This window comes from Miscanthus floridulus, chromosome 14, assembly GCF_019320115.1.
Source record: "Miscanthus floridulus cultivar M001 chromosome 14, ASM1932011v1, whole genome shotgun sequence".
Taxonomy (NCBI): domain Eukaryota; kingdom Viridiplantae; phylum Streptophyta; class Magnoliopsida; order Poales; family Poaceae; genus Miscanthus; species Miscanthus floridulus.
The window spans coordinates 23,801,383-23,823,689 of record NC_089593.1 but is presented as its reverse complement, the minus strand read 5'-3'; the positions used below and the strand labels follow the sequence as shown (position 1 = coordinate 23,823,689).

Here is a 22,307-nt window from a genome sequence, read left to right as displayed (position 1 = left end):
CAATCCGCATCCGCATCCGCATCGCTGAAATTATTCATCCGGCACGGCAGCACCATACCCACGGGGCCACCTGTCTGAGGCTCTGAGGGGCTGAGCGCCGCGAGGACATCGCTCTTTAGCCGGCTGCTCTCGGAGTATCATCACTGCCTCCGCGGCCCCGCGAAATCGGAGCCCTGTTATTGGGTTTTAGACAATGTTATTATGTACAGTATTACTAAAATGCAACTTATACCCTATAAAATAAAAAACAAGCCTTAGGCTAATCGATTCTAGGCACTAAGGAAACATTGCAAAAACAGTAAATAAATAGTCATAAAAAACACATACATTAAAAATTTGATTAGGGCTTATTGGCAAACCAGCAATCTGCTAATTTCAGTTTGGGAAACCTTCACTCTATCGTATAACAAAAAAGTGAATGTTCACATTCTCAAAAAAAAGGGGTGAATGTTCACCAAATAGACAACCTCTTGATGCTATTGTTATTTGATTCGCGGTGCAGACAGAGAACACATGACGTGCTCATTCGTCATAAGCAACGACTAATAGATCAATGCTGGGCGCTGGGTAGCACTTGGCTCCATTACGACCATCTTGATGTAATCCTTCCTAACCTTCTTTAGTGTCACCACCACATCCTTCATTGTCATTCTTTGGTCCGGCGAGTCAGTCGAGCAGAGCAAACCCAGCTCCATCACTGCCACAACACCTGTTCGCTGATGCTGAAATTTGGCTGATGCTGAAATGTTATGAGAGGAAAACACTGTTCTCTGGCTCAAAAATAGTTCTGAATAGACTCAAACGAACAGGGCGAAGAAAGCCATTAGCATCATCAAGGAGAATACCACCATCCACGACCTGGACAAGCCCTTCAGGAAATGCCTGATGGACCCAATGCCTGAGGCTCAGTTCACTGACAAACATAGCATCTGTGGGTCTCTTCCCAGTAAAGACTTCAAGGAGCATGATCCCATAGCTAAACACGTCGCTCTTCCGTGAAGCTTTTCCAACAGAGCCATACTCTATTCATGAAATTCATACACACAAAAGATAAATAAAAAAGATGGAAAAATAGCATCACTTACATGCCACATGATTAAGTAGTGAGACAACTTAATGTTGGATGGTTATTATTACTTAATCAACTAGATTCAACAGCTGTGGAAGAGGTACTGAGTATTTCCCATATGTTTGGGAATGGGTTTGACAGACCCTCAGAGTAGTATTTTCCTTCTGTTTGGGAATTGGCCAATAGGAATTGATGTAGGACAGTAAAAAACTTTTTTTTTTGTTTGATACTACTTCTCTGTTGAGTTTTATGGTTAAAATGAAATGGCATTGTCTTCCCTTGCAGGTGGTCTCTTCATGGCATAGTTTAAAATAGCGGTTTATTGAAAATAGCGGCGACTTTTTTTCAGCAGCTATGAAGTTATAGCAGCGCTACGACAGATAGCGTTTTTTTTATAAAATAAGCATGAAAAACACTAGCAATTGATGCAAAAAACATGTCAAATATGAAATTCGATGAACACAAATATGTTTCTAAAATTCCATAAGTCTAGGTAACATTATCAATATGACATTACAACATGGTACGTGAAACTCCAGTGTCTAATTGTTCAAAATACCAAATTAGTAGCAAATTATAAGTAGGAAATAACTAATTAAATTAGTAAGCAAATGATAAGTAGGCAAATATGAAATAGTGCCACTATTTTATCGCTAAAACTATGCAACTTAGCGGCATTATAGCTCGCAACAACGGTCAAAGTTGGCATAGCGGCACAAAGAGCAATAACGTAGCGTCAAGCCTCTCCAGCCGCTATAGCGCTGCTATAGCCCGCTATTTTTTTCTACGCTTCATGGGCTTCAATTGGTTGCATTTTTGGTTCTTACTTCAATGTAAGGAATGGCATCCTAGCTATTGGAGCTATTCATATGTTAGAGAAGGGCTATCATATAGGTGTTTGCCTCACATCGTCTAAAAAAAAAGGTGTTGGCCTCACATGGATGGAAATTTAATAATAGGATCTATGCAAGCTGGAAGTTTATGTTTATCTTACTTGGCTATGTTATTGTTTCTACTAATTGGCATTTAGTCCACTTAATATAGAAATTTGGTAACTAGTACCTTTGACGCAGCAAGGCAGCAGCCACAATGAAATTCCACATGTAAAAGGAGTAAAATAGGTACTAGCGTACCTGGTGCGCGCCATGTATCCAATTGTTCCAGGCATGCTTGCGGAGATCATGGAATTTTCATCACCAAGCAAAATCCTTGCAATGCCAAAATCCGCCACATGTGCAGTCATGTCCTCATCAAATAGCACCTTGCTAGGCTTCAAGTCGCAGTGTAGGACCACCTCACAATGCTCATGGTGTAGATACTCCATTGCCATGGACACATCTAGCATGATGTCTAGCCTCTCTATGAACCCCAATTGCATTCTTCCGTTGGAGTGTAAGAGCTCCTCTAAGCTCCCATTGGGCATGTACTGAAGCACCAGTGCTCTGAAGTCTAGATTGGAACAGGTGTTCAATATCTTTATCAGGTTGCGATGTCTAGCCATCCGAAGCACACAGCACTCTGCATCAAACCTTGGAATTGCTTGTTCCAAATGCATGTGTATAACTTTTATGGCAACCACCAGACCATTGCTCAGCTGGCCCTTAAAAACTTTCCCAAAGCTTCCAGACCCCAACATGTTAGCATCACTGAAATTTTCGGTAGCACGAGCGAGCTCATGGTAGGAGACTAAATGATGATTAACCATGTCAACCATACCAGCAGGATTACCTTGACGCTTCTTAACTTTCTTAAGCATTACACATAGGCAGGAAGCTACAGCTCCAACAGATATGATGATTGTGGGGAGTAAATATTTTAGAATGTGAGCATAGCCCCGATGAGTAAATGATTTGCTAGGGCATGGAGAAAACCCTAAGCGTAAATCGCCACATAGCCCTGGGTTCCCCTCCAAGGATTGCCGCGTGATATTTGAGAAGACACCTCCTTCTGGTATGTGACCTTGAAGCTTATTGAAGGACAAATTCAAACTAGTGAGTACGGTAAAGTTAGCCAGGTATTTTGGGATGGCTCCGGAGATATTGTTATGGGACAGGTCCAAAGTTTGCAAGCTGGTCAGCTTCTCAAAAGAGGGTGGGATCAGGTCATGAAACGAATTGAGTGATAGGTTCAGGTAGCTCATCATCTCAAGCTGCCCAAGTGAATCTGGCAGGCTACCAACTAAGTGGTTGGTAGACAAATCCATCATGTTCATTTGCTTCAAACTTATATCAATTGGTAATGCACGACTCAACAAGTTTTGAGACAGATCTATTCCGAGGAGCCTATCAAGACAAAACAAGCTCGGTGGTATGGTAAATGTGAACTAGTTATCACATAATATTAGGATATCTAATTTGGTGAGATTACCGATGCCGCTAGGAATGGAGCTAGAAAATTGGTTGCTGTCAAGGGTGTTAGACCTCTGCCAGCTGCGGCAGAGATCCGACGAGATCGAAGGGAAGGAGGAGGAGTAAGAGGAGGAAGAAGAGATGCGTCCACCGGCAGAGGACCAGTTGGGGAATATTACAGTAGAGAGTTTAGTTCATAATTTGCTTACAAACTCTGACTACGACTCCTCTATTTATCTCTAGCGATAGCTGACTTCTCTGAACAAGCAGCGCAAGCCCATTTCGTTCCCGCCAGGCGGACATTTGCTCTCTTGGGCCTTCTTCCCCTTCTGGGCCTTGGTAGAGCTTCTGGGTCTCCTAGGTGTGGGTTGTTGACAACCCCCTCCTTGGGAACCGGCATGCCCCCATGCCGGTGCTGCTGGAAACCGCTGCTTGATGGAGTCTGCATCTTCCCAGGTGGCCAAGTCAGAGTCAGGCCCGGACCATTTGATGAGCAGTTGAGGAACAGAGTGTACCCCACGCTAATGGAGACGACGCTGGAGTACTTGCTCTAGGACCTGGAGGCCGTCGGACAGCTCAGACATCTTGGTGGAGACAATAGCATTTGTTGGAGGAGCGAGCTTGAGCAGCGACACATGGAAGATGGGATGAATTGCCGACGGAGGAGTAAGCTCTAGCTTGTAGGCAATGTCTCTAATCTTGTCGATGATCTTGAATGGGCCGAAGTATTTGAAGCAGAGCTTCTGATGAGAGCGAGGCGCCAGGGACGGCTGTAGGTACGGTTGAAGGCGGAGGAACACCATGTCGCCGATGGAGAACATGCGGTCAGAGTGGCGCTTGTCGGCCTGTGACTTCATACGCTGTTGAGCGCGAAGGAGGTGCTGACGCACAGCAGAACAGCATAGTGGCACGTTCCTCCAGTGTAACACCTCGGTGTTAAGCATGCATTACCATTTTGCAAATCATGAGCATGATCATTATTATGCATCCATAAGCATGACATGAAATATAGAATGGAAACATACTAATGAAACGTGTGAAACATGACTATGAAACAAATGTAACATTTCAATTGTTTTTCATTATCTCATTGATTCTTGGGTGACCAATGTGTGATGTGGCTAATAATTTTCTTAAACCACTTAGTCACGCCTAGAATGTCATTTGGAACAATGTTCATGTTGACCGTATTGCCTAATTACACTTCCAAGTAATAGTTTGACTTGTGTTGACACCCTGACGCTCTTGTGTTTGACTGTTTAGAAAGTGTAGCGTAGAGTGTTTGCATGTCGGAGCAACCTAAAACAAAGTTGTAGCAAATTTTATAAGGAACAAATTTTGTTTAGAGGTCAAGTCATGAAAACGTGCACAACATGCTCAAAATGGCCCCGCAAGTCAGTTTTGGGGGCAATTTGGTGACTTAGAATTTTTCTAAGTCCGAGCACTGATTTTCAAATTCAAGTATCAATGTTTGGAGCCTTGTATCTCCATAACTAGGCCGAACCAGCTCGAGCTCCAATTGTACAAGTTGTAGTTCACATGTAGATGTTCAAATTTGTCAATTATACCTTGCGCTATATCATCACGGATTAGGAGTTAATCACTGTCAAACTTCGCCTGTCAGTCGGTTCATTTGGAAACTAAATCGAGTTTCAGACACGCTACAGTGCCGACCGGGTTCAGAAAGCTACCGCCGCGTGGGGGGACACTCGTCGCCGGTCGCCTGACGTGTAGGCCACGTGCCGTGGCCGTCCTAGCGCTGCTGGCCAGGACTTGAACTCGCGCCCGCCTGCCTAACGCACTCGCCATTTCATTTTTCCCTTTCTCCGCTCGCCCGAAGCTCCGCAGCAACAGCCACAGCAACTCCGATGAGCTCGTGCTTGCTCGCCGCCGCAAAAACGCGAACTACATCTTCACCACAGCTCCGCCGTGTTCTCCTCTACCTCCTCCATCTCTTAGCTGAGCCGATTGAGCTTTGGTAAGGGCGCATTGACCTTTCCCGCCATCGCCGCCATGGGCGTGTCCTCGCCGGAGTTGAGGTCGCCGTGGTCGGGGTAGCTAGGAACTCTTCCGTCCTCTTCTATTTGTTTGGGTAGTATCATGGTGACCTCCTAAAGCTCATATCGAGCTTAGCCATGTCCCACAGGGCCGAACCTCGCCGGAGCACCGTCGGACTGCGCCGCCATCCGCCATGCACGCCGTCATCCTTGCTAGGGTTCGGTAGAGGTTGAAGTGAGGGCATGAATGGGTGCGCATCGTTGTGGGGAGCACGCCGGTGCCGTCGGTTTCGCCGGAGGAGCCGCCGTCGGCGAGCTTCACCGTTGCCGCGCCATCGCGTGCGCCTCCCCTGTTTTCGTCTCACTGACAAGCGGGTCTGGCTGTCACGCGAGTCCCACGCGTCAGTGACTGTTGTCCATAGGGCTAGTTCAAAATTGCTGATTTGAATGCTGTTTTGTAAATTTTGTAACTCCAAATGTGTAGATCCAAATGGTGTGATTCAAATTTTGTTAGAATCATAGAGAAGTCTAGTATTTAAGAAAAATATGATATGAGCACATGATGTAGGAATTTTGGATGATTTAAATAGGAACTTGAAATGTGTTTTTAAATGCTTGCAAACTTGTTTACATTATATCTTGAGTTTCTGTACTCCAAAAATTATGAAATTTTGTGGGTGAGCTATTCTTGCTTAGTAGAAGCTCTGATAAAAATTTAAGAGTCATTGCATGTATGTTTTTGAGTTATAGATTTTCCTTTCATCCTTGATTGGTACTTGTGTGAATTTTTGTAAATTATCTAGGAATCCTATGACCATGAAATTTTGTAGGAAGTATATCAGTACCTTAAGGATGTTAGGAAAAATATGAAATCTGTTGCTTCGCACTTCTAACTAAGGTTTCCTATTTATGCCTTTTTAAGCATTTATGCCTTGTCATTTTTGTGTAGGCTATTTTACTTATCTAAATGCTATGAAAATTTTATGGTAGTCTACTTAGAGTAGTACTAGGCTACTGTAATTTTCTTAGATTTTTATGAGCACCAGAAATATATGTTGCTGTGGTAGCCCTAGTTTAAAATGAAATAAACAAATCTTCCTTAATGCATGATTTGTTAATAATGTTTACCTTGGTGTATCTTTGAAGCATCTTAGATTGCTGTGATGACTTGGCATGTTAGTACAAGTGGTTGTAGTAGTAGTATAGTAATACATGTTCTTGGATGATGTTGGCTACTTTGTAGAAGCGCTTTACTTCTACTATGTCCAATAGAGTTAAACATGTTCATCGACATTCCATGCATCATGATCATTACATGTCATCTCTCTGATGCACCTCTACATTAGCACTTATACATCTGCATCATACAGGATCACAGGAGGAGTTGTTAGTAGCAATTCAGGAAGAGCAGACCGGGATAGATCCACAAGAAATCCAGGCACAGGAGGTGCCAGAGGAAGAGGAGCAAGGAGAAGACTTGCCCGAGTGCGTGGATCATCAACCTAGTTCGTTCGAATGAGGCAAGCCCCGGAGCATTCTAAGTCTCCTACTTTATAAAAGTAATTCTTTCTATATATATGAGTTTATATATTATTGCATTAAGTTGTAGGAGTTGATTGAAACCGTTGATGCATTTATTACTATCCTTGCCTACCTTATTACCTTTTACCTTGTTAGGTCAGGATTGAATAACTGCTTAGCCTTGCTTAGACCGGTAGCGATCGGTGATACTCGGTCACCTACATTATAGGTGGTTACTGGAAGAAATTGGCTATGGAAAGAATGATATCCTGGAATTAACCATATGTGATGGAAAATTTGAGACCAGACGGAAAAGTTGGAGGCAACCAGACAGGGTTCTGGGGTGCTGTTAGTTTCCGTTTGTGTCGATTAAGGACCGATCGTTGCTCGTCCCTCTTGTCATGTTGAACGCATGCCTCACATTTAGCTGGCCGAATAAAGTACCTTTCGACCGCGAAGCTAGTGGCACTATTCGGGCCGGGATCTACACGAGTGCGCGTATTGGTGCTGATGGGGGTATGACAAGGGCACGAAGGGTGAGCCCAAGGGCAGGTGCAACCTGATTCCTGGCAGTCGGGCGATCCCTGGGTACTGTGGCTCCAGATTGTCCCGCGGCTACCTGAAAAGTGTCATTAGTGATCTATAGCTCACTTGATCGGTGAGTGTGGTTTGTGTGAGGAATAAATCACCAGCTGGTTAGGAATCGATTCAAATCGCCATCGCTCCTGGATAGTGAGCACTTGACTCGAGCTACGGCATCGTAGTAATTATGATGGAACACTAATGGTTATCTGGATGATATGAGCTATGCTAAATCTAAGTTGGTAACTGGATGTTATTGATTAATCAAGTGATTGCTATAGTACAGGTGCTTACCTAGATGGATAGGTCATAATAAAGATGATGCAAAGTATTTAAAATGGTTTCTTCATGATAGCTTATGCTTTTCGCAAATAAGTCAGCTAGCCCACTAAAGAAAGCCTTGCATAATCCTTGGTGTCGCTTTATTTTGGTTTAAGACGGGTAAGTCTAGCTGAGTACCTTCTCGTACTTAGGGCGTTGTTCCCATTGTTGTTGCAGATGGTCAAATGTACTACGGCTATTGCATTAACTGCCTGTACCCAGCGATGGGTGACAACTAGGACCAAGGGCAAATGGTCACTCCGTATCTCTCATCTGATGCTTTTGTTGGAAATGACTACCTACTGGCATTGTATCTAAACTAAAAGTGTGTGTGTGGCTTTAAAACTATTTGCTTCCGCTATTTCAGATCGAACTTGGGTTGTAATAACTTTATGTTCTAAACTCTGATGTATCCACTGTCATTGTGAACTTTATGTAACATGTGACGGTACTTGCTAAACTTGTACGATCTTGGTTTGTATGTCGATTGGTTTGAAATCCTTCGTGGTTTCACGGACTACCGGGTTATACGGGCTTAAGTTTGCTAAATTATCTGCTTTGGCGGAAGATTTTCTTACTTAATCTCGTATAATTGGTCGGTTCTGTTACAGCTGGCATCAGAGCAAGGTTTAGTAGGTTACTGTTCATGCGTGTATTTAAAACAAAAGGGTTTTTGTGTTACAAAACTAATTACGAACTTATAGTCTATAGGTGTTTCAACCTTTAATTTAAAACTTAATAGTGTGCCAGTGGTCATATCCTGTATGCCAGTTAAGGACTCTAGGTGGCTTATTTAAGTACTGACTTGGGGGGTTTTGCATCATATTTCTATTTCGTCGCTCATACGGTGTGCTATTGTATGAGTGCCATTCACTTGAGTGGTAATGTATGGATCCATTGCCTCTACGCCTCGGTAAGTGAGAGTTGTGAGAGCATGATCGGATACACTGCCGATCTAGGGAAGTGCTTATATGATGCCGGACTATTTACATGCCATACGCGTGTTTGTATGAAGGTATCCAATGTGTGGGGAAATTCCGTCCTATGGTGATGATGCCGTCGATAGGATGATGGTTCGGGTAGTTGCTACCGTTGTACGCGTATCTAGGGATGTGTGTAGAACGAGTAGATTACTTTACTGCTTTCATGCATAATTTTCATAATGTCAGGGTTTGGGCTGAAGTGGATCTTTTGCAGGTACATAACAACGCTATCGTGTAGTACGTATTAGCTACGTTTATGAGAGACCGTTGTATGCCACCGTCTATGCCGCTAGCAATTGTTATTTTCCTAAGTTTGTGAGGACGTACGGAACGTGCATGCATCATGTTGTTACATATCATTCATGGCATTGTTCCTCCCCTTATAAGTTGATTATCTCATTTTGATAAAAATGACAACTTAACCTTGTTCTCATGTGGGTGATAAAACAAAATTTTGCTACAGATGGCCCGCACGAAGCAGACCGCCCGTAAGTCCATCGGAGGAAGGGCACCTCGACGTCCATTGTCCCTGAGGGAGCACCGCACCATGGACACTTTCTTGAGCGAGTTTGGCATGCCGACCTTGCTTTGGAGAGTGCTCCATGATGTGGGGTACCTCGAGGGTCAAGAGCCGATGTACTCTTGGAATGAGAGCTAGTTAGCAGAGGATGGACTTGCAGTGGTAGAGATCACAATTCCTGCTCTTGGTGATGCTCTAGAATGGGATGGTTGGCACTTGGAGTTTGAGGGTCGTACTCCTATTGAGGGTGTAGAGGGAGCAGCTTTCCATGTCATCAGGGATATCATGAGCAGATTTCCCAGGGAGCTTGCAGCAGCTCTAGCTGGCACCTTTCCTAGGGATGATCCTCGTGATGCTATTTGGGTTCAGCCTCAGGGAAGTGCTTTGGTCAGAGGTCCAGCTGAGGGACAGACTAGCGACAACCATGCTATGAGTGCTATGTTTGCCGCTATCCGAGCGTATCAGGGTCTTGAGTGTACCTACTGGCATTGTATCTGAACTAAAAGTGTGTGTGTGGCTTTAAAACTATTTGCTTCCACTATTTCAGATCGAACTTGGGTTGTAATAACTTTATGTTCTAAACTCTGATGTATCCACTGTCATTGTGAACTTTATGTAACATGTGACGGTACTTGCTAAACTTGTACGATCTTGGTTTGTATGTCGATTGGTTTGAAATCCTTCGTGGTTTCACGGACTACCGGGTTATATGGGCTTAAGTTTGCTAAATTATCTACTTTGGCGGAAGATTTTTTTACTTAATCTCGTATAATTGGTCGGTTCTGTTACATCTAGCATCGAAGCAACATCGGGAACAGGAGAGACAACATTAGTAATACCAAAATGTCTAGGTGGATGTCCGTATAGTACCTCAAATGGTGATCGCCCCAATGCTGAGTGTAGACTTGAATTGTACCAAAACCCGGCCAAAGAAATCCAGCGAAGCCACTATCGCAGACAGGAATGCACAAAACATCTGAGGTAGGTCTCGAGGCATTGGTTGACCCTCTCGGTTTGCCCATCAGACTGCGGATGGTAGGCTGAGCTCATACAGAGCTGAACCTGAGCAAGCCGGAACAGTTCCTTCTAGAAAGAGCTTGTGAAAACTGGGTCTCGATCTGATATGATGTGAGTCGGTAGACCATGCAATCGAAACATAGAATCCAGGAAGATCTGGGCTACCTTCTGAGTAGAATATGGGTGGTGCAGAGGAACAAAATGAGCATACTTACTAAATTTGTCGACCACCACCATGATACAATTTGCATTGCCAGATGTAGGTAGACCGTTAATGAAGTCCATGCTTATGATTTGTCATGATTCTGTAGGGACTGGTAGGGGTGACAGCAAACCTAGGTACTTCACATGGTCTGGCTTCGCTTGAAGGCACACAGAGCAGGATGCCACATATGATTTGATTGCCGATTTCATACCCTTCTAGGCAAAGAGCTTTTTGATGCGGCCGTGGGTAATTGGAAAATCAGAGTGGCCACCCAATGCACTGTCATGAAGGGCATCTATAACCCTGAGCTGTAACTGCTGATTGCTGTCAAGCCAAATACGGTTCTTGTATCGGATCACACCGCTCACCAGAGTGTAAGGGGGTTGAGCGTTGGGGTTGAGAGATAGCTTCTATAAAAGTTGAACCGCAACTGGGTCTGTACTATAGCCAGCAATCACCTCGGCTAGCCAGGCCAATAGCATAGATGACAAAGCCTGAAGCTGTGAAGGTGGTGTTGGATGGCGAGAAAGGGCATCCGCGATTTGGTTAGTGGTACCCGGTTTGTAGACGACTCTATACTGTAACCCAACAAGTTGAGAGTACATCTTGAGTTGCCATGGAGTATGAAGGCGTTGGTCTATGACATGGATGAGGCTCCTCTGATCAGTGAAAATAGTGAATTCGCTATGCTACAAATAAGAACGCCAGTGCTCCACTGCCACTAGGATAGCAAGGTATTCTTTGTCATAAGTTGGTAAGCCTCTGGTGCGGGGATGAGAGACTTGCTCACGAAGGCCAATGGGTGACCGTCTTGCAGCAGCATAGCCCCGACTCCAAATTCACTTGCATCAGTCTAAAGTTGAAAGGGCTTGTTGAAATTAGGAAGAGCGAATACCGGGGCAAATAACAATGCAGATTTCAGAGCCTCAAAAGCAAAATTGTGAGCAGTTGTCCAGACAAACAATGAGCCCTTTTTTAGAGATCATTCAAGGGTCGAGCAAGCACTGCAAAATGCCGAACGAACTTCCTATAGTAGCCAGCGAGACCAAGGAAGCTTCTGAGCTATTTAACATCAGTTGGTTGAGGCCACTATTGAATGGAGTCGAGCTTAGTGGGGTCGGTGCCAACACCCTGAGCACTCACAATGTGACTGAGATAAGCTATCGATTCCTGGGCAAAGCGGTACTTGCTGAGCTTAACTAGCCATTAGTCACGTGAGAGCAGCTCAAATACCTTGCGGAGGTCATGAATATGCTGCTCAAAGGTTGGGCTATAGACAAGTATGTCATCAAAGAAAACGATCACACAAATGCGCAACAGTGGCTTGAGGGTGGCATTCATAGTGCCTTGAAATGTATTCAGAGCACCCATCAGCCCAAAAGACATCACTGTATACTCAAAATGTCCCCAGTGAGTTTGAAATGACATCTTATATTCCTCTCCTAGAGCAAGGTGGATCTGGTTAAAGCCAGCATGGAGATCCAGACAAGAGAACCACCTGGCTAAAGACAACTCGTCAAGCAATTCATCAATGACTAGAATTAGGAATTTACTCTTGATAGTAAGGGCGTTGAGTATACGGTAATCGACATACATTCACCATGAGTGATCTTTCTTCTTGACCAGAAGCATGGGTGAGGAGAAAGGACTAGTGCTTGGCTGAATCATGCCATTCTTGAGGAGCTCAGAGACTTGCATCTCAATTTTTGACTTGAGCTTGGGCGAGTATCGATACTAGCGGACGGCGACAGGCTGTGCCCTAGGTACTAATGGAATCAGTGAGGAGGAAGTGAAGATGGCTCCGCAAACAGACCACCAAACTTGTCAAGGAGAGCTTGAATCTGTAGAGGCAAGGGAGCTGCATTGCTATCCGCAACAGCATCAGAAGCAATATGAAATAACTGTAATGAGGAACACTCCGAGTCTGATTCCAGCAACCCTTGTAACAGAATTGAACCATGCCCATAAGGAAGAAGCATCCATTTATCTTTCCAATTAATCTTCATTGGTGAAAATGCTTCAAGACAATCCATACCCAAGATGATGTCATAGGAGCCCAACTGAATAACCCACAAAGTAGAGTGGAAACTCTAGCCTTGAACTTCCCATTCGACATTAGGCAGCTCTGAATCACAAGTCAAGCAATTACCATTAGCCACACGCACCACCATTGGGAATTGCAGCGACCATAGCCCAGGCAAGGAAGTGGCCACAGTGGCATTGATGAATGAATGACTGCTACCCGAGTCAACCAATATTTGCACGCTGCGTCCGGCGATGGAACCAGTGAACTGCATAGTGAGAAATGACTGACTGCTAGAAAGAGCTGCAATGGATAGAGCCAAGAACAACTACGCTGGGGCTTCATTATCAGTGGTTTTAGCGGGTTGATCATCTTCAGGCATTTCAAAATCATCCTGGCATAGCGCCCAAACTTCCTAAAGAGCATGTACCGTGGGGTTGCTGCACATTTGTGGCCAGGTACCCATTTCTTGCCACAACGGATGCAGAGACCATGAGCACGCCTAAAGGACTTCAGAGTAGAGAACTTGTCATCACTCAACATAGGCTTGGCGGCCACAATCTTGTCATCAACTGAGCGAATAGGGGGTGGAGGAAGAGGCAGCGCACCTCGCCCACCCGGTAGCTTGGGGAAGAAGGATGTATCTAACTTTCGGTAGTCCTTGCGCCTTGAGGATTCTCCGGCTTCTTCCTACAACAGGGCAAGAGTATACACAGCATCCAAACTTGCAGGTCGAGCGACCAAAATAACAACGCTAATGACAAATCACGTGGTATAGGAAAGGAGGTCAGGGTTGGGGTTATAGGACTTGAGTTGGTCAATGAGTGATGTGAATTTGTCGACATATTCAGACACAGAGCCAGTTTGGTGTATGTTGAAGAGCTGGCGCAGGAGCAGTTCATGTTGATCACGGCTAAAATGCTCATGGATCCGTGCATAGAATGCCGGCCAATCGATGGAGGACAAACGGTGCTCTATGGATTGTAACCAGCACTTGGCAGCACCAGTGAAGTGCATGGTGGCCTTGCGAATCCACATGGGAGGCTCTACAACGTACATTTCGATGTAGTTGGTGGCACAAGTGATCCAAAACTGAGCATGGTCGCCGTTGAATTTGGGGAAATCAAGTTTGGGAAGGTGACCCAAGTGTGTGGGAATGAATTGGTAGGTGGGAATAGGCACGGTGGGTTGGTTATTGGTGGGATCGTGCTGTGGGCGAGGTTAAGGAAAGGAGATGATGGAAGTGGTGGGCTAAATTGGGTGGGGAAGGGAAGAAGGAAGAAATTGTGGGGTGAAATTAAAAGTGGGTGGAGGATGAAATTGCTGGGTGTAATTGGAAGTGGGAGGAGGATCTGGGGGATTGGGTCGGCGGTGATGAGGGTATGAATGGTACTATAATGGCTAAGGAATTGGATTCAGGCGAGGGAAATAGGGGGAGGAGGGTGATGAGACATACCATGAATCAAAGGGTGGGCTATGGTCGTGACTGACCCGTAGCCCTTCTCATAGTGCCTGCTGGGCCAGTTGACCTTTGCTCTGGCAGATGGGCACGCGGAGGTCGACTCGATGAAGGTGATGATGCCGGGTTGGGAGGAAGCCCGCTCCGTCGTGGGGTGAGAACCAGCCTTGGTGAGACGGCTCACTTCTAGGCGCATGTCATGGATGGAAGCCTCAACCCATGGACACCATTCGTCGAGCACCTTGGCTGCGCTCTCTAGGGCGGTGACTCGATCGTCCCTCTCGTCGTGGATCTCTGTGACGCCGATTAGCTCGAGGTCATCTGCCCGTTGCTCTAGCTCCCCAATGCACCGGTCGATATCCCGCCCCCAATTGTTCGCCACCACATTCTGTAGCGACTGGCTGGAGCAGAATTCCTCTAGGGTGGAGACGCGTGTGTTTAGCGTAGGGACAATAGAATAGGAACCCTCCAGAGTGGTGAAGCGGCGATCCTCCTCCGTGGCCTACTCCTGGCTTGAGGCCTTGGTGCCGGAGAGCTTGGCCTCCCACTTGGCATCGAAGGCGTCGAAGCGTCATAGCACCTCCTTGAACGCGGACCTCATCATGGGATCCATGAGACCGCGAGAACGCTAAGGTCTGGTGAAGTGCTCATGGTCACCGGATTGATCCAGCGCACTGGCTTCAGATCGGGAGCTTTGATACTAGTGTTAGACCTCTACCAGCTGCGGTAGAGATTCGGCAAGATCGAAGGGAAGGAGGAGTAAGAGAAGGAAGAAGAGATGCATCCACCTACAGAGGACCAGTTGGGGAATATTACAGAGTTCATAATTTGCTTTCATCCATATCAAACTTGTTGAGCATGTCTTTGATGTACTTGCCTTGACTCACAAATGTGCCTTTCTTCATTTGCTTAATTTGAAGACCAAGAAAGTAACTAAGCTCTCCAATCATAGACATCTCAAACTTACTTGCCATCATCTTTCCAAACTCCTCACAAAATCTTGATTGGTTGATCCAAATATGATATCATCAATATAGATTTGCAAAAAAAAAGTCATTGCCTAGCTTCTTGGTGAAGAGAGTGGTGTCAACCTTACCCATCTTGAACCCTTTAGAGAGTAAGAAATCTCTCAATCTCTCATACCATGCTCTAGGTACTTGCTTCAAACCATACAATGCCTTTCTTAGCTTGTAAACATAGTTGGGCTTCTTCTCATCTTCAAAATCGGGAGGTTGCTCAACATACACAAGCTCATTGATGTACCCATTGAGAAATGCACTCTTCACATCCATTTGGCATAACTTGATATTGTGGGCATAAGCATAGGCTAATAAGATCCTAATTGCTTCCAATTTTGCAACCAAGGCATATGTTTCTCCAAAGTCAAGACCTTTAACTTGAGTGTAACCTTAAGCCACTAATCTTGCTTTGTTCCTTACAACTATCCCATCTTGATCTTGCTTGTTCCGAAAGACCCACTTAGTTCTAATCATATTATGATCCTTAGGCCTCTCAACTAACTCTCATACTTGATTTCTTGTGTTGTTTAGCTCTTCATGCATAGTATTTACCCAATTAACATCCAATAAAGTTTTGTCTATCTTCTTTGGTTCAATGGAAGACACAAATGAGAAGTGTTCACAAAATGATACCAATCTTGATTTTGTTTATACACCTCTTGAGATATCACCAATGATAGAATCCAATGTATGATCTTTTGCAACATTGGTTGGTTGGAGCACTTGCACTTGATTGCTTTTATTTGATTGATCACTTGGTTGAGATGATGAACTAGCCACTTATTGTTGATCTTGCACTTTGTCATCACTAGCACTTGATTGATTTTGATCATGAGAACCACTAGCTTGCACATTTGAGTTAGAAAGCACTTGATTCTTGTCATATTAAACATGAATCACCTCTCTAGGCCTTATGTCACCAATGTCTATGTTCTTCATTGCTTTTACCAATTGAGTGCCTCTTACATCATCTAGATTCTCATCTTTCTCTTAGGAGCCATTGGTTTCATCAAATTTCACTTCATGAACCTCCTCAAGAGTACCACTAGCCAAATTCCAAACTCTATAAGCCTTGCTAGTAGTGGAGTAACCAAGCAAGAAACCTTCATCACATTTCTTATTAAACTTGCTCAATCTAGTGCCTTTCTTCAATATGTAGCATTTGCAACCAAAAACCCAAAAGTATGCAATATTGGGCTTTCTTCCATTCAAGAGCTCATATGGTGTCTTCTCCATCATGGGATGACAATAGAGTCAGTTGCCATAGTAGAAAGCTATGTTGATTGCTTTGACCCAAAATGAATGACTCATATTGTACTCACTCAACATTGATCTTGCCATGTCAATTAAGGTTCTATTCTTCCTCTCAACTAGGCCATTTGATTGAGGTGTGTACTTGGCCAAAAATTGATGCCTAATTCCAAACTTATCACACAAGTCATCAATTTTTGTATTATTGAATTCACTTCTATTGTCACTTCTCACTTTCTTGATGGTTGTTTCAAACTCATTGTGAATTCTCTTGATGAATGTCTTGAAAGTTGCAAACACATCACTCTTATCAATAAAAAAACACCCATGTGTATCTAGTGAAATTATCTACAATCACAAATCCATATTTGTTTCCACCAATGCTAGTGTATGTGGTTGGTCCAAACAAATCCATGTGAAACAACTCAAATGCCTTGCATGTACTCATCATGCTCTTCTTAGGATGTGTGTTGCCAACTTGCTTTCTGGCTTGACATGCATTACAAAGCTTATCCTTCTTAAATGTGACATCTTTCAAGCCTCTAACTAGATCATGCTTAATCAACTTGTTTAATTGTTTTATTTCAACATGACCAAGCCTTCTATGTTATAACCAACCCATGCTTGACTTAGTGAGCAAACATGTTGACAATTGGGCTTCTCTAGCATTGAAATCAATCAAGTATAGATTCTCATATCTAAAACCTTTGAATATCAAGTTAGAACCATTTACACTTATGATCTCTACATCATCAACTCCAAATATGCACTTGAAACCATGATCACACAATTGAGCTACCGACAATAGGTTGAAGTTCAAGCTCTCTACTAGTAGCACATTAAAAATGCTCAAGTTATTGGATATTGTAATCTTATCAAGTCCTTTGACCTTGCCTTTGCCATTGTCACCAAATGTGATACTATCAATCCCATTGCTATCATTTTTATTGATTGAATTGAATATTCTTGAATCATCAGTCATGTGTTGTGTGCACCCACTATCAAGCATCCAATGCCTTCCTCCGGCTTTATAATTGACCTACAAAAGAAGATCAATTCCTTTTAGGTACCCAAACTTTCTTAGGTCCTTGAAGGTTAGTTACCAAGGTCTTTGGTACCCAAATGGCCTTCTTCTTTGGGCCCACAATTGGTGTCCCAATGAACTTAGCATTCACACCATTAACACCCTTAACAAGCATATAACAAGAATCAAATTTAATTGAGGATACATTAGATTGCTTGTTCTTGTTAGTCTTCCAATATTGCTCTATATGCCCAGCTTGCTTGTATCTATTGCAAAATCAACCATTGCCCTTCACAAAGCTAGCTTTGGGAGTGACAAAGGCCGCCTTGTCTTTCTTGGGAGTATAGCCTAATCCCTCCTTGTTGGTGAGATTGTCTAAATTAAGAATCACATAGTCACTCTCGGTCACATCCCACATTTGGTCATTGATTGAACCAAGATACATCTATATTTTTCTCTTCCAATAATCATAGCATGTGCCATTAAAGAACGGTGGTTTGCCCCCCACATGGTTGAACACAACTTGAGCCATAATTTAACACTAAGGTTGTTAAGCCTTCAATCAAATGGTGACCACGGCTTCGATACCACTTGAAAGGTCCTAAATGGCTAGAGGGGGGTGAATAGCCTATAAAAATTTCTATAAATACACTAGAGCAAGAGGTTAGTGCACTAAATGATGAAATGCAATTTTGCTCTAGCTCTACGAGGGTTGCAAGCCACATATTCAATAATTCTAGTTGCTATGATCACTAGGCTCAAACAATGGCTATGTCACTACTCAATAAGAGCTCTCAACAAGTCCACACTAAAGAGCTCCACTAGGTGATACTAAACTAGCAAGCAAGACAAGCTCTCAAAACTAATTACACCAAGAGCTTGACAACTAGTTTGTAAGGAATATAAAAAAGTGAGTATGGTGATTATACCGCCGCATTGAGGAAGGAACCGATCACAAGATGAATACCAATTCAATCACCGGGAGAATACCAAAGGGCAAGAGACAACCAATTTTTCTCCCGAGGTTCACGTGCTTGCCGGCACGCTAGTTTCTGTTGTGTCAACCAACACTTGGTGGTTCAGCGGCTAATAGGTATCACACACCTAGCCCACCACAAGAGGCGCCATAAGAACCTACCCACAAGTGAGGTAATTCAATGACACGAGCAATTTACTAGAGCTATCTTGCGACTCTTCGCTGGGGAAGGTGCAAGACCCCTCACAATCACCGGAGCTGGCCACGAACAATCACCAACACGTGCCAAAGCTCCTCTGCTGCTCCAAGCCATCTAGGTGGCGGCAATCACCAAGAGAAATAAGAAATCCGCAGCCACAATGATCCCCAAGTGCCACTAGATGCAATCACTTAAGCAAATGCACTTGGAATCACTCACAATCTCACTATGATGATGAATCAATGATGGAGATGAGTGGGAGGTATTTCCTTAGGCTCACAAGGGTGTCAAGTATGTTAAAGTGCCAAGAGAGAGAGAGCACCAAGCTGATACCTTTCTATTTGTAGAGCCCCAAGACTCAAAGAGCTGTTGGGCACTATCGGGCTGACCGGACGCACTGATCGGACTCAGGCCAACGTCCGGTCACGCCGATGGCTGCCACGTGTCCCCATTGAAACCACAACCATTCATCTCCAACGGTAGCTTCAACGATCGCCCGTGCACTAAGTAGTGACCGGACTCGCAGTTAGGAATGACTGGACTCACCACAATGTGGCGTCCGATCGAGTACAGAGAGGTTCCAGAGCCGGTTTTCAAGGACCAGATGTGTCCGATCACAAGTGACCTGACGCGCCACAGCGTCTGGTCCTCTCTATTCTTCTCTGGCGCACCCGTCAATGGTTGACCGGACACACCGATGCACCTAGCCCCAGCGTCCGATCGCTTCTGCTCAATCTTGGCCAGACAACGCCCCACACCTATAAATGATCGGACATGCCCGGGGTGAGTCCGGTCACCCCACGACCAGTGTCCGGTTGTGGACCTTCTCCTCCTTTTCTTTTTCTAAGTCCACAACCGCTTCACCCTTGCTTCCAACTTGCTAACCACAAAGTATAGAACTTATGTGCACGTGTGTTAGCATTTTTCAAAGCATTTTACAAGGGTCAAGGTTAGCACATTAGGTTCCTAAATACATATGCAAAAATCATGTCACCTAGTGGCACTCGATAAACCGTTTAGCCAAAGTTTTTCCTCTTTATAGTACGGCTATCGATCCTAAGTGCACTTACACCCTCTATAGTATCTTAAGTGCTAAAATAAAAACCTATCATATACCTTTGCCTTGATCTTCTCGGTTTTTGTTTTTCTCTTTCTTCTTTTCCAAGTTGAGCACTTGATCATCATCACATATGGTCATCTCAACATTTCATGTGATTATCACTATCTCTTGAGTGTCACCATGCTCCACACTTGGATTGCACCAACCTAGCTCATATCACAACTCATGACAAATGTTAGTGCTAGGTTTCATCAATTATCCAAAACCAAACTAGGACTTTCACGGGTCCAATAAAAGCACGGCCCGATAAGACTAGGCCTGCTATGGCATGTCAGGGCGTCGGGCCATGCCAAAAAGGGCTTTGTGCCAGCTGGCCATCGGCCCAAGCATGGCACACGGAGCCAATTTTTGGGCCAGGCTGGCCCAATAAGCATGGTCTGTAGAGTAGGTTAGGCCAACCCGAGACCCACGTCTTCGCGCTTCCTTGGCCCCATCACCGCACCGTGAAACCAAGGGAGGTGCTCGAGGCTGGTGCTGGGAGAGGTAGCCAGCAGGATGGGGAAGAGGCCGTCGGCGTGTGCTCAAGGTCGGCGGCTTCGTGGCCAGTGTAGTGTCGCGCTCGCCCCCATGCTCAGGCGCTCGAGGCTGGCCTTTGTGGCCGCGAGATAGGGGTAAGGGAGAGGCGGCGGTAGTAGCGCGGAGGACGTAGAGCAGTGGCGGAGCCAGGAATTTGCGGCTAGGTATGCCAAATGTACAAAATTTTGAAGCAAATATGTAATATAATGGACGATAAATTATAATGGCCAAACACTTAACAAATCCATAATAACAAATCCATAATAATATATCAAGTACAAGTTCGAAACATAAATAATTAGGAAATACTTCCTCAAGTTCATTTTATCTGGCGCACACGCATATCAAGATTCAAACTTTAAAAATTTTGACCAATAATTAGGCTAATAATTTTTAAATATTATAATACAAACTTTATATGATTAGATTTGTAAGGAATTATACTATTCAATGATTATAAGTTTATAAGCATAAATAATATAATATTTAGCAAATGAATGGTTAAAGTGTAATTTAGGAGATCGTGTCATTCTAACTTGTGCCAGGTAAAATGGACCGGAGGGAGTATTACAAAACAGTAACGGCTACTACAATATAACTCTGCGATTCCCTTGTTGGAAGAGATTGATGATATCCTCATCTTTCACTTGACTGAAGAATTCCCTCTCCATAAATGTAACCAAACAATTGTTCAAATATTCATCACCCATTTTGTTCCTTTGCTTATTCTTCACATAATTCATCGTGGAGTCTCTTTCGACACTAGCAGTGGCTACGTGAAGAATTAGCACCAACTTAAGAATCTTGTAAACAACATAGTATTGTTCATCTTTTTGTGTGTCCACGAGCTTAACCGAAAGCTTACATAGGTTCTTCAAATTTTTAAACCCATCATCTCTACGAACATGAGAAATGTATATATTAAGCTGCCATGGAAGTTTCTCAATCTCAACGGGAGGAGGATTTGGTGTAGATGTGGAAGTTTTTTTTTTTTTTTTTGCCTTTGTAGCTTTTTCTCATAATGCAAATATGCTGCTCGTACCTTTCTTCTTCATTAAATTACAATTTACAAAGAACTGAATGTTAGAAAATTACTGAACAAACTAGAGGAGAAAATTAGAGGAGAAAATGAAATCTTTACCTAGCTGCCTGCTGCAATTGCGACAAAGATACGCTGCTACCTGCTGGTCACCGCCTCACCGGTCACCGGCCGCCCGCAGCCGCAGCAGAAACTGATCGAGATGTGCCGCCGGCCGTCGACAGCCCGGTGCCCGCAGCAGCAGATCAAGTATCGAGATATGCCGCTGCCGTCGCCGTCGCTTGGGAGTTGGGACGGAAATCGTGACTTTGTTTCGAGAAGATCGGGAGTCGCTGACTTGTGAATGGATGCCGACGGGAGGAATTCTGGCCACCTGGACCTGCTCGCTGCTACGTTTGTGGCCTTTTGGTCCAATTAAAAAATAGAATATACATGTATACTAGTATATGTCTTATTTTTTTTTACCAAAATCTTGGGTATTTTAAGGAATATCCAGGAATACCCTTAGCGCCGCCACTGAGGTAGAGGCAACCCGCGCGAGGTGGTGAGGGGAGTTGGGCGATGTACGTCACCCCACTCATCCCACTACGCCAGATTCTTACTGTAGCAACGGGGCATTTTTACTGTAGGGACGGCTGGGGTTGGAGGCGCCCCTACCGTGGGCGTCCTCGGGCCACAGCAGCCTAGCTGCCCCTACATATGGCACTATAGGGGTGGCTGGTAACTTGAGCCGCCCCTACAGTTGGGGCTGATCTATAGGGGCGGCTCAATCACTAGCCGCCCCTGCAGTGTCCATTTGTCGTTTTTCAAAATTGCAAATTTGAAAGGTTCAAATTTTGTCAAATGACAAGATGACTAAAATAAAAGTTGTAGATATTAATGAGTTGAACAACTTTGGTATTCATCACTTTTTATGTTGAAATCATTTTAGGTCTCAAATTTTGGTTCGAACTTATCATTTTTTAAAATTTTAAATTTGAAAGGTTCAAATTTAGTCAAATGACAAGATAACCAAAATAAAAGTTGTAGATCTTGATGAGTTGAACAACTTTTATATTCATCACTTTTACATCTGAAATCATTTAGGGTTTGAAAATTTGGTTTGAACTTGTCAAATT

General features: G+C 44.1%; 1 protein-coding gene across 1 annotated transcript; it reads right to left on the bottom strand.

Annotated features, from left to right (window-relative positions):
* Window positions 1-542: 542 nt before the first annotated feature.
* Window positions 543-2,774, bottom strand: LOC136503192 (probable LRR receptor-like serine/threonine-protein kinase At3g47570). The gene is made up of 4 exons (XM_066498345.1): window positions 2,210-2,774; window positions 1,841-1,843; window positions 804-1,022; window positions 543-697 (listed from the first exon to the last, which is right to left on the bottom strand). Exons 1-4 carry the CDS (start codon window positions 2,772-2,774, stop codon window positions 543-545), a joined length of 942 nt encoding a protein of 313 aa, XP_066354442.1.
* Between the last annotated feature and the right edge of the window lie 19,533 nt (window positions 2,775-22,307).